The sequence below is a fragment of the Pseudophryne corroboree genome, chromosome 8, assembly GCF_028390025.1.
Source record: "Pseudophryne corroboree isolate aPseCor3 chromosome 8, aPseCor3.hap2, whole genome shotgun sequence".
Lineage (NCBI taxonomy): Eukaryota > Metazoa > Chordata > Amphibia > Anura > Myobatrachidae > Pseudophryne > Pseudophryne corroboree.
Genome location: NC_086451.1, coordinates 55,948,232 through 55,965,062, shown reverse-complemented (window position 1 = coordinate 55,965,062; position 16,831 = coordinate 55,948,232). Strand labels below are relative to the sequence as shown.

The following is a 16,831-nucleotide window of genomic DNA, read 5'->3' as shown; positions in this document are numbered from 1 at the left end:
TGTTCCATTTATACCTGTCACCTGTAGACAGGGACTAGGTATAGAAAAATAAGAAAGGAAAAAAAAAAAAAAAAAAATCTAAGGAGAAAGAAAAACTGTGTCTGTACTCCACAGGCACAAAACTAAAACTAAAACTGAGGTACTGGCTAGGCAGGAAGGAGATGGGAGGGGTTAGAGGGGGGAGGAGTCAGGTTTTAATAGTTCTGTGCCAAACTCCACAACCACACACCTCTAACCCACAAGTAATGGCGCAGCGTCCCCCAGATGGATGAAAGAGAAAGGGAGTCTTATAAGTTGTTAATATATGGGACTATTGTCGTCACTCTCAAGGACCTCAGATGAGCGACCATAACCTTTGTAAAACTCACAGAGCAGTAAGAGGACTAAAGGGCAGTGCCCTAAAATGAAAATGGTTTGATAGAATTGCGAACCAAAGAAGAGACTGATTGGCCTCCCAAATAGGAATGTAAAAGGAAGGAATCGCTGATGTCCATTGACACAAAGTCTTCCCCTGTTCCATCCCTGAAATCATTGAAAACAAAAATTCAATCTTGAATTTTGGAGATAGACAATGAGAGACTTTGGGTTGAGAATAGGTTGAAATGACCCATTCAGCTATGGAAATGTAAAAGGATTGGTCTCTAGACCTACCAGAACAGGAAATGTGACCGCTGAAGTAGTCTGAGCATAAACGGCCCCTTTCATCGACAGATTTTGACAAAATGTGGGTAGACAATATCATGAATCCAGCTATCTGAAGAGGTTGTTAATCAAGTACACCGAATAAAGACTGGCTCCAACTAAAGGATTACCCATTGCATGGTAAGCCATCATGAAGAAGGTTTTTCAGACTGTCTTGACTGTGGGCCAACCATGATTGATACTATCTAGATCTTTCTCCCATGGTTGAGGAACACTGACCATAGCTATGGGTAACATGCTCTGCATGAAGTACGGAATGAAGAACTATTTGGTCTAGGTGCGAAAAGAGAAGAAAGGAGCTCCAATTTCAAAATGGGTAGACTTTCATTATTCACTGTGTTCATTACCTTAAACTGCATATCACTGTTGCTCACCTGACAGCAGCGGCTTGATCTGTTTAATTCTGGCAGCCATTGCAGGGGTGATTTTCGGTTTACCCTTTGGGTCGGAAGTGCTTGGTTCATCGGTTTCCATGGGAGCCAGGGTGTCTCCATCCAACCCAATGCCTTCTAGCAGACCTGTAGTTTCTTCACTGGAAGCTGAGCTTTCGACCTCACCATCTGTAAAGATGGGAACAAAACCCAAGACACGCGTAAAGATATACATTTGCCTATAATCCAATTTTATAATGTCATCTTTCAATCTTCCTATGTCAAGCTGTTGCCAAAAAACATACGCACCAGCTGAGCGACAAATACAAAGTGTACTTTAAGCCTTTCATTTTATGATTTTTTTTGAGGTACACCTTTACGAATGGTCACAAACTTTACACAGTTTCAGTATGTATAAGGATCATACTATATTACAAAAGAAAAAAAAAAAAAAAAAAGCGTTATGAAAACCGTACCTGCCCTCTTTGCTCCTTGGGGTAACGTACTCGCAGTCTTCTCTTCCTTGGGAGCAAGTTTCTGCATGTCTGCTTGACCAAACTCACACCCAGAGGGCAAACTGTAGTAACAAGACACATTTGTAAATATTAGGGGATGAATTTATAAAACAATCTTTATTCGCTCTTTTGTTTCTATGAAGTCTGCTTTCAAAATTCATTTATGGTTTACTATTTCCCATAACCTCCTTTATCCGCCTGGGGGACACTAGAACATCAAAGTAATAATGGTTCAGCAAGGAGCACTTTGAGTAAAAGAAAAAAAACTCGACAGTCTGAAACTCCTTCCACTCTATATTCCCGCAAGTCAACCAGTTTATCAGATTTTCTGACAAACAGAAGAAATAAAATTCTAACTGCTGAGAAGACAAACCAGCTACCACAAATTATAGGGCTACAAGCTGAGGATACACCATTCTTGGAGAGAGAAAAAACGGACAGTCGCTGTCAGTCCACAGCACAGGGCCTGCATAACGGAGTAGGTGCAGTCTCTGATGCGCAGGTGGTGGTTCAGGTGGGTGCGCTTCTGGTACAGCAACACTAGGCACTCTCAGTAAATCGATGGTGGCCGTGTATCAGGACAGTAGCAAGGGATCCAGAGGTCAATCAACTCCTCGCGGTATACAAATTTAAAAGGGTAAATAGGCTAGGCAAGCAATTATCTTCCTAACATTTAGGATAACACTAGGCGTGATCTGGTAGTGCTTGTGGTCAGTTGTCTGGGGGTAGGGGAGAACATGGCTTCTATGGACAGCAAAGCAGCATAACTGTATGATGGGATATGGGAAGGTAAGCAATACCTTCCTTGTGAAATTTGCAGCACAGTACCACAATTTCCAGTTTCGGGCTCCATCTCTCTGCTTGGGGATAGTGCAGTATATTTATTAAACTAGTAGTTTTGCACAATGAGTGACCAAACAGTTGTCAGTGAACAAACAAGACAAGAACTCTGGGAGGGTGTCAAATGGTCCCTATAAAATTGGAGAAAGGAAAATCCTTAGCTTCCCATTAATTTCCTAAGTAATCCGGGAGCACCTTACAACCAAAGAAGGGAGTTCCTGGATGCAAACATATCAAAATGATAGAACTTTGTAAAAGTATGCATGAATGACCAGAACACTGTCCTGCAAAACCATTTAACGGAGACATCATGCCAAGGACCCCCGGAAGACCCCGCCGAATGAGAATGACTTGAGCTGGAATTGACCCAAAGCAATACAAGCTTGGCGAATCACCAACTGAAGTCATATACTGATACATTGCTTAGTAGCCGGCCATCTTTGCCTGTGCGAATCAGACAATGAAAAGTCTGTTTACCGTAAATCTGCGTGACTTTGAACACAGATCTTTAATGCTTGGCCCACATCAAAGTAGTAAATAGAGGTTCTTCTCCAGTGCCTGAAGACAACCGAGTAATGTGAAACTTAACCAAAACCTTTAGTAAAATAAGAAAACTGGCGTCATGCACAGCAACACTGTAGTCATGGAATACCAAATGAGGGGAACGGCAATAAAGTGCCTACACTTTGGAGACACGTCTTGCTTATGCAACAGTCAGAAGTAAAACGGTCTTCCAAGTAATGAATCTGAAATAAACAGAGCCCAAGTATTCAAAGAAATTGGAATGGTCAAAATTAAGGCATCGAGTTGCTCAAAATTGAAGTCTCAAAAATAGCTGTCCACTATGATGCAAACACTACAGAAAAGTCTACATCTATTGCTAGATTGATACCTCCAGTAGATAAGTGTTCCCAACTCAAAGACTAATCCTGAAAACATAAGGCCACAGACAACAGATTAGGGCATCCTTGGTACTACAGCAAACCGCCCCAACTGAGCAGCTGTGTGAAGTAGACAATTTGTCCTCTCTCCATAAGTTTACCATGTTTTACAGATACAATGTTTTTAATTTGTTAATTGCAGATGTGTTTCTTGGGGCTTGGTTAGAACAGAAAAGACTTCCGAGCATACTAGGTTACATGGAGAGGGGAAGAGATTCATACTATGTAAAAGTTTTTAAAGTGTCCAAACTCTTGGCTGAACCCCTATTCCCCATCGTCCCTAAATAAACTCTGAAAAAAAGCATGTAAGAAATCCTTCTGACACTGTACACAGTTATTTAATGAGGCAATCTGATCATTTTGCCATCCTTACTCAACTACAATATAGTCTAGCTCTCCTTTATGTAGTCTCCTCTTTTACATCTTGTGTGGACCAACTAAATCTGCACATGGACCGCTTAAATTCATCTAATGCTTAACATATCCAAAAAGGAGATTTATGTTGTTACCTGTTAAATACTTTTTTTCTCCGGCAGGTTCCACAGGTTATCCACAGGATAACATCGGGATATGATGATGCGACAGCGGATTTGCACCAATTGGTCAAAGCTTTTCGGCCTCCCAGTATTCAACGGGCCAATCCATATATCCCCGCCTCCGGGCTCAGGCAAATCAGTTTTTTTGTTTGGTGCGGCAGGAGTCGGACCATGGTCAGAGGGCTGCTGGTTTTTAGCAGTCCTAAGCTTTCTTATTTTATTTTTATAGTCTTACTATTTTTTCTTGAGTGATTTTTATAAAAAGCGTCTTATACGTACCTTAGAAAGTGTCGCTCCAACAACTCTCCGCCGGGTCGCGAACACGCTTACCCACGAGTACAATGCTGTTTCGGTGGGCATCTGTGTAATATACTAGCAGTTCCAGCAGACGTTACCAGGTTGTGGCCAGAGCACGAGGAGAAGGTAAGGCATCGGTTCCACTTAGAAGGGGAATATGGACACAGCCGCACTGTTTTGGGAGGAGACTACCAAACAGTCACCGACACGGCTGCCACCTCGGGTGCACCAGCGCTAGGCCTTAGGGATCAGAGGCTCCTGGAAAAGTATGAGGCTGCGATCCCTAGGGTTGATGTCAGCAGTGGGGAGTCAGACGCTCTCCTGGTCGCCCCTCCCACCGGTCCATGACCGTTTACTCAGAGTCTACCACTATGAACCGTTTTCCCGCTTCAGTCTGTGACGCTGTATACGAAGGGAACCCAGTCGCAGCATAGGCGGCTGTGTGACTGGTGCGTCTGTGTTCACTATAGGTTCATGGAGCGACAGTGTGCGCTAGTAGTGTCTGGATCCACTCAGCGTTCGCAAACGTATTGATCGGTCCTGGAAGTGGGGTGAGTCTCCCTGTATCTCAATCTCCTGAGCACGGGTAATACAGCACTGTGTCTCTATCTACTTTTTGAGTACGAATAGTTAGATAAGTGCCTATTGCACATGAGTCTGTATACATTTACTGTTTCTTTCGCTATGCGTCTGAACACGGTAGATTTTTGAACAGGAATCAGTAATATGTTCTCCTACATACTTGAAATGTATTTGTAGTTGATTATGTGCTCATATTGCTTATTATACTTATGTAAAACATGTGACTGACTGCTAGTGTGATTGCTGACTTCACTATATATTCTGTTTTTTATTCTATTCCGATCCTCAATGCTGGTGCTTAGCAAGGTAGGGACGGATTGTATGTCACTTTAAAAAGCTTAAAGTGATTACAGTCACAAATTGTGTAGTACACTGTGTAAGAGTTGATTATTTATCATGGCTAAGAGCAGCAAAGGTGAGGAAGATACAATTACAGCAACACCAACAGTCATAACATGTTTGTCTTGCAAAGCTGGGTTAACCTCTCAGGATCTGGTTCAGGATGGTTTGTGTGCAAATGGTTTTAGCTTTCACCAGGGTCTCTTGAAAAATACAAAGCAGATTCAGGTGCAGGTTGATCCCCCTTGGGCTATGTTTGCACAAACATTATCCAGTATAGCTGAGCGGATAATACAAACTCCTATACCAGGGATAGGTTACACGATTAACCCTTACATGCAGCTTCCCACCTGCGGTTTATCACTTCCAGCAGCAGCATCTCAAAGGAAACAGGCTGATAAGCCAGTGGAAAGTAAATCTTCACCCACACAGGCTACACGTTTCAGATGAGGATTCATCGGAGGATGAAAGCTCAAACTCTGGATCGGCATACGAAGAGGAGGAGGAAGGTCTCAGCTCAATGGATATAGCCGAATTAAGGCAATGAAAGCCATTCTATCCTTAGAGGATTCAGCAGAGCCTGTGTTAAAAACCAAGGCACCTGTTTAAACGTCCCAAAACAGTTAAGATTGAGTTTCCAGTGTCAGATAAGCTGACGGAAATCATGGAAGAGGCTTGGGCTACGCCCAGTAAGAAGTTTAGAATTCCTAGGAAATGGAATACCAATTATCCTCTTCCATCTGGGGATTGTTTAAAAAGGAAGGTGGCTCCCAAAGTAGATACGCATGTGATTCGATTAGTGTGAAAATCTACATTACTTCTGCCTTCAACATCATTAAATGATGTCACGGATAGGATTTTTTCCCTGTCTGGGGCAGTCATAAGACCAGCCATGTCTTCAGCTTGGATGGCAAAGGCAGTGGCTGTCTGGGCTGATGCATTGGAAGGGGGTTTTTCAATAGCATCAAGAGACCAAAAATCTCATATAGCACATAAAACAAGCTGCAATGTTCTTGGAAGAAGCCGCATTGGATATGGGTACAATTGCCTCCAAGGCATAAGCTTCAACAATACATACGTAGAAAGCAGATTCAGAGTCTAAGAAGGTTTTGAGATCCTTGCCATTTTCTGGAGATATTCTTATTGGTAAAGAATTGACAGATATTTTGGAGTCAGAAGCGTGGTAAGACTAAAAAGCATTGGGCTAGCAGAGGACCGGTTGGCAAAACAGAAAATAAGCTATCAGCCTAATGGTGTGGGCCTCCACCTGGGGGATCCCAGGGTAGAGGGGGGGGGGGGGGGGGGGGGGGGGGGGGCAGACTTCTTCAGTTTGCACAGAGATGGCAGCAGTCTACAACAGATGCCTGGATGCAGAAAGTGATCTCTAGGTTATGCATTTGCCTTCAAGAAGCAATCTCCTCAAAGGTTTTTTTGTATCAGCCCATCTCAGGTAGAGACTAAGGCCAGGGCTTTGCAAGAGGCAGTTCAGAAATTGATTCAGTCAGGAGTAGTCATTCCAGTTCCTCCTGCAAAACGACGACAGGGTTTTTACTCCAACCCGTTTCTAGATCAGATGCCAAATGGGTCATTCCGGCCCATTCTCATACTCAAATACATTTGGGTACCTCGGTTTCATATGGAGACTAAGTTCCATCATTTTGGCCATGGAATTATACGGTATCCCTGGATATCCAGGATGCTTACCTACATGTTCCTATAGCTCGGTCCCATCAGTGCTATCTCAGGTTCGCTATACTCCAACAGCATTTTCAGTTCCAAGCCCTACCTTTTGGGTTAGCCACACACCCAAGAGTATTTACCACAATTATGGTGGTAATGGCAGCTTATCTCCACCAGCAGGGGATAAGAATTTTTCCATACCTCGATTATCTTTTAATCCTGGCACAGTCGCAGGAATTGCTCCTGTGTCTTCTGCGACAATAACGTGCATAAGCACGGGTGGCTTATAAATTGGGCAAAATTGTCTCTGGTTCCGTCACAGCGGAGGACTCACTTGGGGGCTGTACTGGATTCAAGTCTTCAGAGAGTAATTTTACCTCTGAACAAGATATCCAAAGTTCAGTAAAGAATTCAGGACTTGCTACACAGTCAAAAGGTATCCATTCACGCAGCAATGCGTGTGATGGGATTGATGGTATCAGCATTTGACACGGTGGAATATGCACAGTTCCACGCGAGGCCTCTGCAGCATCTGATCCTTGCCAAATGGAATGGGTTGCATCAGATGATAAAAATGCAGACTATGGTCCTTATGATGGAAATAAGAAGGTCATTAGCCTGGTGGCTACAGACATCCCATCTGGACAAGGGAAGACACTTTTGGATATCAGATTGGAAAATTCCGACAACCGATGCCCGTCTCCAGGGCTGGGGAGCAGTGTCAGGATGGTTTTGTTTCCAGGGGCAATGGACCATGGAAGATGGTTGCCTGCCAATATATTGGAACTTTGGGCCATATACATGGCACTGATTCAGGCAAAGGACATTCTTCAGGGAAAACCAGTTCAAATCCGCTCAGACAATGCGACGACAGTAGCGTACCTCAACCATCAAAGCAGAACTCGCAGCCAAAAAGCTATGAAGGAGGTTAGTCACACACTAAGGTGGACATAACTTCTTCATCCAGCCTTGTCCGCAGTGTTCGTTCCGGGAGTACTAAACAGGGAAGCAAATTCTCTCAGTCGACATGTTATTCAGGCAAGCAAATAGGCTCTACATCCAGAGGTCTGCCAGACAAGTGGGGGTTGCCAGAGATAGATCTCATGGCGTCCCATCAGAACAACAAAGTTCTTGCATACAGGTCAATAACAAAGGATTCCAGAGCGATTTTAATATAGTGGATCTTAAATGGTTGACAGCTAAAGTTCTCTTTCTACTGGCCATGGCGTCAGCTAGAACAGTGTCAGATTTAGGGGCATTGTCATGTCGTTACCCATTTCTGTTTTTTTATCCAGATAAAGCAGCCCTCAGAACAAGATCTGGGTGTCTTCCCAAGGTGGTGTCTAAATTTCACCTTAATTAAGAAATAGTCCCAGCTTTCCAGGAACCGGGCCATTCTGCAGGAGATGCATCGCTGGACGTGGTCCGTGCCTTAAGGATCTACGTGGATTGTACCAGTGCCATCAGAGAGATTCTCTCTTCATTCTCTAAGGATTTCACAAGAGGGGATGGCCTGCTGATAAGCAGACACTGGCAAGGTGGCTTCGGATTACTATTTTAGAAGCATTCTCAAGCTGATCTCCCTGTTCCGGCTAATGTCTCTGCTCACTCTACTCGTAAGGAAGGTCCATCATGGGCAGCACAACATGGTGCTTCAGCAGAACAGATATGCAAGGCAGACACATGGTCTTCCATTACCACATTCATTAGACTTTATGCCATGGATACCTTTGCCTCTCGTGACACTGAATTCGGGTGAAGGATTCTCCTGTCCAATCAGGAGCGTCCCCACAACTAAATTGCTTTGGAAAATCCCAATGTTATCCCGTGGACCCTGACGGAGACGTGTTATGGTTAGAACTTACCGTTGATAACGGTATTTCTCCTAAGTCCACAGGATCTACAGGGATCCCACCCTGACGCACCTGATTTGAGTATCCTTTTACTCCCTAACCTCTTCCTTCTTGTACAGAAGTGTGTGCATGTGTGTTCTTCTCCCCTGATTAGGGCCATCTATGATGCTCCTGCTTTGGGAATACAACTGATTTGCCTGAGCCAGGGATATATGGACGGGCCCGTTGCATGCTTCGAGGCCGAAAAGCTTTAACCGATTGGTGCAAGTCCGCTGTCGCTTCATCATATCCCAATGTTACCTTGTGGACTTAGGAGAAATACCGTTACCAACAATAAGTTGGTACCGTAACGTATATTATTGGAATCCACAGGGGGCACAGGCTTTACACTGGGTATTAGTGGTGAGCTGGAGTCTGGGCACCAAATGGTTACGTTTTTCCCTCCCGGTAGCCCAGGCACCCTCTTTCCTTATACCTCACGCCCATCCACTAGAGGGCCAGTTTTGTTAACAAGTCCAAGGAGTGGAGGAAGAGGAAGGAGAAGGAAGACTGACACGAACTCAGATCAAAAAACAACATAGTAGATAAAAAGGGAATAAAGTCCCACAAGCCAGGTGCATCAGGGTAGGCACCCTGTGTCCCCTATGAATTCCATAAAAAAGGACTTAGCAGGTAAGAAAATAAATCTCCTTTTCTCTCTCATCCATAGGGGAGACAGGCTTTAAACTGGGATGTCCCAAAGCTGTCTCCTAAGGGAGGGGATGCTCCCAAGCTGCATTAAGAACCCTCTGTCCAAAAGCTGCATCCACGGAGGCGAAGGTATCAAAAGAAAATAACTTTATGAATAACACCACGTTGCTGTTAGCAAAGCTGATCCGCAGAGGAGCCATGTCTAGCTGTCCAAGAAATTCCCACTGATCGGGAGGAATTGTGAGAGACAAGACCAGGCACTCAAGTAAGACACACTACAGGCTGATGCAATGGCAGGAAGGAATACTTTTCTCCACGTAAGCCAGTCTACCGTGTCCAAAGGGTCAAAGGGGGAGCCCGAAGAAACAAGTTAAATTCTACCGGAGTAACAAATGAAGGTTGCACATGGAGAACACCCTGCAGAAAAATCTTATCAAGCAACAGTGCAATCTGCCGCTGGAATAGAACAGAAAGGGCTGAAACCTGTACCTTTTAGGAAGATAGCAGCGGCATAAACCCAGACCAGACTAAGAAAGACAGGACTCATGATATACTGAAAGATCTGGGGTTGAAGCCTTGAGTCAAACGCCATTCATGTTCGCCAAACCTGGTGATTAAGCATGGTAATGACAGACCAGAAAAATCCTGTATAACTCAGGATGGATGCCTCAAGAGCCACCCAAGTCAAAGATAAAACTGCCCACATCCAGATGGAAGCACGGACCGAGAGACAGAAGATCCAGCCTAAGAGTGAGACGCAGTGTGGAGCCGATTAAGAAACCTGAATATCCGCATACCAAACCCAGCGTAGCTAATCTGGAGCCATGAAGATCGCGGTGCACCTTCCAACGTGCGGAGAACTCCTGCAGAATCACTGATATTAGGGGAAGATATACATGTGTGAAAGTCCACCGAACCACCAGTACTTCTACCAGAAGAGTGCCCAGATACCTGGGGTATGAAAAGTATCTCTGCAGTTTGTGGTTGGGTCGAGATGCCAGCATGTCGACGTCCAGCGGAGAACCAGGAGCTAAAAGACGCCTGGGTGTCGGGTCCTCTCGCCCTAGTAAGCATCCTGGCAGCTAATAAAGTCCGCCTCCAAAATTTAAGAATGTAGACTGCTGAGAGCTGGGAGATGACTCTCTGCCCACTGAAGAATGTGACTCACCTCCTTCATGGCACCGTAATGGTTTATGTAGGCAACAGCTGTTCAACTGAACCTTGACAAGCCAATGCCGGAGAAGAGGCTGTGCTAAGCAAAGAGCTCTATAAACTGCTGAGCACTAGAAGGTTGATGGGTAGCAGACTATTCCGAGCCATCTACCTACCCCGAAACGAATGACAAGCCACCGCCACCCCACTATTGAAGACTTGCATCAGTGAGCAGGACGCAGTCATGGATCCAAAAGTGACAGCCTTTCCCCAGGTGGGATTGGTGGAGTCACAACATGATGCGTGTGTGTGGCTCCGAAAGCCAGTAGCTGCCTTAAGGTGCTTATACACTAGACGATATCGTGGACGATGTGCACGAGTCAGACACATCGTTTGTGTATTCACTATGTCGCTGACGATGCACGCCCCCGAGTGTTGCCAAAGGCATCGCCTGTCGGCCGTGCATGCAGGTCCGATGCCCAATAATTGCCAGCGAGGGCCATGCAGACTCCAGCTCATCACCAATACCAGTGTAAAGCCTGTGTCCCCTATGTATGAAAGAGAAACAGAATTGATCCTTCCCACTTCCATCAGTGCCCACATTTCCCCAAAGCTCCCACTTCAAATCAAGCGATTCATTCCCCATATCCAGTTTTCTTCCAGTGTTGTCTCCACCTTCAAAATATTTTTGGAGCACCTACTATCCTTTGTAATGCAAGCAAACAGTATCCTTCATCTCTGAGCTCAATTACTGCAAAGTTCTATCTAGCATTCCCCTCAATCATCTATCGCTGCTTCAGACCATCTTTGATGATTTGACAAGCCTGGTCACCTGTTGCAGCTACTCATCCCTACAGTGGCTTCCCATAGACCCATACACCACCTACAAAGCACTCAGCACCACTGACCTTTAACATATCACAATGCTTATCTGTAAACATTGACAAGCACACTGATCTGCACCTTTCCATTTGCAAGTGTCCAAATAGGACATAGAGCAGGACGAAAATAAACTAGTATGTAAGCTTGAGACAAATCTAGGTTAACCAAAATATGTCTGACATACCATGCGCTAAACAATTAAGCACAAGAAAAATGAAGGTTACAGTCTCCTTAACATTGTACTGCCTATTTAAAAATAGGGATTTTTGTTTACTTACCGTAAAATCTCTTTCTCTGATTCCATCTGGGGGACGCTGCGCACTTACTAATGGGTTAGAGTGTGTGGGATTGGGAGTTTGGCACAGAACCTATAAAAAACTAACTCCTCCCCCCTCTAACCCCTCCCATCTCCTTCCTGCTCAGCAGATTACCTCAGTTAACGTTTAGCAAAGCCGGAAGAGGCAGAACAGAATATATATACGGGAGGGATCGCAGCGTCCCCCAGATGGAATCAGAGAAAGAGATTTTACGGTAAGTAAACAAAAATCCCTATTTCTCTTTCATCCATCTGGGGGACGCTGCGCACTTACTAATGGGATTTCCCAAAGCAAGCTAATTAGAGGAGGGAGACACATACGACATAGCAGTCTGCAAACTTTGATGCCTAACAGAGGCAGTCTCCAAACCAAAAGTATGAAAAACGGAAGAATTTCGTGAAGGTATGTACGGACGACTAGGTCGTCGCTCTACGCAGTTGCTCGACGAATACACCACTGTGAACAGCCCAAGGGGCTCCAACAGGTCGAGTCGAATGAGCCCCTAAGGAATCAGGAACAGGCAACGCCTAAGAAATCTAAGCCTGCTGAATAGCAGAATTAACCCAGCACATCACCCTGTTCTTATTGGCCAGCCAGCCACGCTTGGGTGCAGCAAACAAACCCAACAAGGTAAGAGTTAAGGTTTGAACAACAACCAATAAGGCCAATTACCGACCCGCCCCGGACAAGCCTGGGACGACACAAGAAGCCCAATGTGCTGAAGGAGAGGAAAAACCAATACAACTTGTGGTTTGTAAGTAAAAATAAGAATTTACTTACCGATAATTCTATTTCTCGGAGTCCGTAGTGGATGCTGGGGTTCCTGAAAGGACCATGGGGAATAGCGGCTCCGCAGGAGACAGGGCACAAAAAAGTAAAGCTTTTACCAGATCAGGTGGTGTGCACTGGCTCCTCCCCCTATGACCCTCCTCCAGACTCCAGTTAGGTACTGTGCCCGGACGAGCGTACACAATAAGGGAGGCAATTTGAATCCCGGGTAAGACTCATACCAGCCACACCAATCACACCGTACAACTTGTGATCTAAACCCAGTTAACAGTATGATAACAGAAAGAGCCTCTTAAAGATGGCTCCTTAACAATATAACCCGAATTTGTTAACAATAACTATGTACAGTATTGCAGATAATCCGCACTTGGGATGGGCGCCCAGCATCCACTACGGACTCCGAGAAATAGAATTATCGGTAAGTAAATTCTTATTTTCTCTATCGTCCTAAGTGGATGCTGGGGTTCCTGAAAGGACCATGGGGATTATACCAAAGCTCCCAAACGGGCGGGAGAGTGCGGATGACTCTGCAGCACCGAATGAGAGAATTCCAAGTCCTCTTTTGCCAGGGTATCAAATTTGTAGAATTGTACAAACGTGTTTACCCCCGACCACGTAGCTGCTCGGCAGAATTGTAATGCCGAGACCCCTCGGGCAGCCGCCCAAGATGAGCCCACCTTCCTTGTGGAATGGGCCTTAACAGATTTAGGCTGTGGCAGGCCTGCCACAGAATGAGCAAGTTGAATTGTGTTACAAATCCAACGAGCAATCGTCTGCTTAGAAGCAGGGGCACCCAACTTGTTGGGTGCATATAGTATCAACAGCGAGTCAGATTTTCTGACTTCAGCCGTCCTTGAAATGTATATTTTTAAGGCTCTGACAACGTCCAACAACTTGGAGTCCTCCAAGTCGCCAGTGGCCGCAGGCACCACAATAGGTTGGTTCAGGTGAAACGCTGATACCACCTTAGGGAGAAAATGCGGACGAGTCCTCAGTTCTGCCCTATCCGAATGGAAGATTAGATAAGGGCTTTTATAAGATAAAGCCGCCAATTCAGATACTCTCCTGGCGGAAGCCAGGGCCAGTAACATAGTCACTTTCCATGTGAGATATTTAAAATCCACCTTTTTCAATGGTTCAAACCAATGGGATTTGAGGAAATCTAAAACTACATTTAGATCCCACGGTGCCACCGGAGGCACCACAGGAGGCTGTATATGCAGTACTCCTTTAACAAAAGTCTGTACCTCAGGAACTGAGGCCAATTCTTTTTGGAAGAATATTGACAGGGCCGAAATTTGAACCTTAATAGATCTCAATTTGAGACCCATAGACAATCCTGATTGTAGGAAATGTAGGAAACGACCCAGTTGAAATTCCTCCGTCGGAACACTCCGATCCTCGCACCACGCGACATATTTTCGCCAAATGCGGTGATAATGTTTCGCGGTGACTTCCTTCCTTGCCTTAATCAAGGTAGGAATGACTTCTTCTGGAATGCCTTTCCCTTTTAGGATCTGGCGTTCAACCGCCATGCCGTCAAACGCAGCCGCGGTAAGTCTTGAAAGAGACAGGGACCCTGTTGTAGCAGGTCCCTTCTCAGAAGTAGAGGGCACGGGTCGTCCGTGACCAACTCTTGAAGTTCCGGGTACCAAGTCCTTCTTGGCCAATCCGGAGCCACTAGTATTGTTCTTACTCCTCCTCACCGTATAATCTTCAATACCTTTGGTATGAGAGGCAGAGGAGGAAACACATATACTGATTTGTACACCCAAGGTGTTACCAGTGCGTCCACAGCTATTGCCTGTGGATCTCTTGACCTGGCGCAATACTTGTCCAGTTTCTTGTTGAGGCGAGACGCCATCATGTCTACCATTGGTCTTTCCCAACAGTTTATTAGCATGTGGAAGACTTCTGGATGAAGACCCCCCTCTCCCGGGTGAATATCGTGTCTGCTGAGGAAGTCTGCTTCCCAGTTGTCCACGCCCGGGAAGAACACTGCTGACAGTGCTATTACGTGATTCTCCGCCCAGCGAAGAATCTTGGCAGCTTCTGCCATTGCACTCCTGCTTCTTGTGCCGCCCTGTCTGTTTACATGGGCGACCGCCGTGATGTTGTCCGACTGAATCAACACCGGTTTTCCTTGCAGGAGTGGTTCCGCCTGGCTTAGAGCATTTTAGATTGCTCTTAGTACCAGAATGTTTATGTGAAGAGACTTTTCCAGGTTCGTCCATACCCCCTGGAAGTTTCTTCCTTGTGTGACTGCTCCCCAACCTCTCAGGCTGGCGTCCGTGGTCACCAGGATCAAATCCTGTATGCCGAATCTGCGGCCCTCCAATAGATGAGCCTTTTGCAACCACCACAGAAGATATACCCTTGTCCTTGGCGACAGGGTTATTCGCAGGTGCATCTGAGGATGCGACCCTGACCATTTGTCCAACAGATCCCTTTGGAAAATTCTTGCATGGAATCTGCCGAATGGAATTGCTTCGTAAAAAGCCACTATTTTTCCCAGGACTCTTGTGCATTGATGTACAGACACCTTTCCTGGTTTTAGGAGGTTCCTGACAGGTCGGATAACTCCTTGGCTTTTTCCTCGGGAAGAAAAACCTTTTTCTGAACCGTGTCCAGAATCATCCCTAGGAACAGCAGACGTATCGTCGGAAAACAGCTGCGATTCTTGGAATATTTAGAATCCAGTCGTGCCGTCGAAGAACTACTTTAGATAGTGCTCTTCCGACCTCCAACTGTTCTCTGGAACTTGCCCTTTTTAGGTCGTGCAAGTAAGGGATAATTTAGATGCCTTTTTTCTTTGAAGAAACATCTTTTCGGCCATTACCTTGGTAAAAAGGCCCGGGGTGCCGTGGATAATTCAAACGGCATCGTCTGAAACTGATATTGACAGTTCTGTACCACGAACCAGAGGTACCCTTGATGAGAAGGACAAAATTTGGACATGGAGGTAATCCTTGATGTCCAGGGACACCATATAGTCCCCTTTTTTCCGGTTCGCTATCACTGCTCTGAGTGACTTTATCTCGATTTGAACCTTTTATGTAAGTGTTCAAAACATTTTAGATTTAGACTATGTGTCACCAAGCCGTCTGGCTTCAGTACCACAATATAGTGTGGAAAAATAATACCCTTTTCCTTGTCGTAGGAGGGGTACTTTGATTATCACCTGCTGGATATACAGCTTGTGAATTGTTTCCAATGCTGCCTCCCTGTCGGAGGGAGCCGTTGGTAAAGCAGACTTCAGGAACCTGCGAGGAGAAGATGTCTCGACTCTCCAATCTTTACCCCTGGGATAATACTCGTACGATCTAGGGGTCAACTTGCGAGTGATCCCACTGCGCCCTGAGACTCTTGAGACTACCCCCCCACCTTGAGTCCGCTTGCACGGCCCCAGCGTCATGCTGAGGACTTGGCAGACGCGGTGGAGGGCTTCTTTTCCTGGGAAAGGGCTGCCTGCTGCAGTCTACTTCCCTTACCTCTATGTCTGGGCAGATATGACTGGCCTTTTGCCTGCATGCCCTCATGGGAAAGGAAAGATTGAGGCTGAAAAGACGGTGTCTTTTTTAGCTGAGATGTAACTTGGGGTAAAAAAGGTTGGATTTCCCAGCTGTTGCTGTGGTCCCCAGGTCCGATGGACCGACCCCCAAATAACTCCTTCCCTTTATACAGCAATACTTCCATCTGCCGTATGGGATCTGTATCACCTGACCACTGTCGTGTCCCTGACATCTTCTGGGAGATATGGACAACGCACTTATCTTGATGCCAGAGAGCAAATATCCCTCTGTGCATCTCACATACATATATATAGAATGCATCCTATTAAATGCTCTACATGAATAAAATATTTTCAGTCAGGGAATCCGACCAAGCCAACCCAGCACTGCATCTCCAGGCTGATGGCGATCGCTGGTCGCAGTATAACCACCGTATGTGTGTATATACTTTTTAGGATATTTTTCCAGCTTCCTATCAGCTGGCTCCTTGAGGGCGGCCGTATCTGGAGACGGTAACGCCACTTGATAAGCGTGTGAGCGCCTTATCACCCTAAGGGGTGTTTCCCAACGTACCCTAATTTCTGGCGGGAAAGGGTATAACGCCAATATTTGCTATCGGGGTAACCCTACGCATCATCACACACTTCATTTTATTTTATCTGATTCAGGAAAAACTACAGGTAGTTTTTTCACTCCCACATAATACCCTTTCTTGTGGTACTTGTAGTATCAGAAACACGTAACACCTCCTTCATTGCCCTTAACGTGTGGCCCTAATGAGAAATACGTTTGTTTATTCACCGTCGACACTGTATTCAGTGTCCGTGTCTGTG

At 45.5% G+C, this 16,831-nt stretch overlaps 1 protein-coding gene across 10 annotated transcripts in view; it reads right to left on the bottom strand.

Moving 5' to 3' along the window:
• Positions 1 to 16,831, bottom strand: part of HUWE1 (HECT, UBA and WWE domain containing E3 ubiquitin protein ligase 1) — a 430,355-nt gene that overhangs the window by 170,026 nt on the left and 243,498 nt on the right. For all 10 annotated transcript variants that reach the window (XM_063936413.1, XM_063936412.1, XM_063936409.1 and 7 more), the window contains exons 28-29: positions 1,550 to 1,650; positions 1,077 to 1,262 (exon numbers count right to left, since the gene is read on the bottom strand). In XM_063936413.1, the coding sequence (XP_063792483.1) occupies positions 1,077 to 1,262; positions 1,550 to 1,650 (287 nt within the window). The remainder of the gene's footprint in view (positions 1 to 1,076; positions 1,263 to 1,549; positions 1,651 to 16,831) is intronic.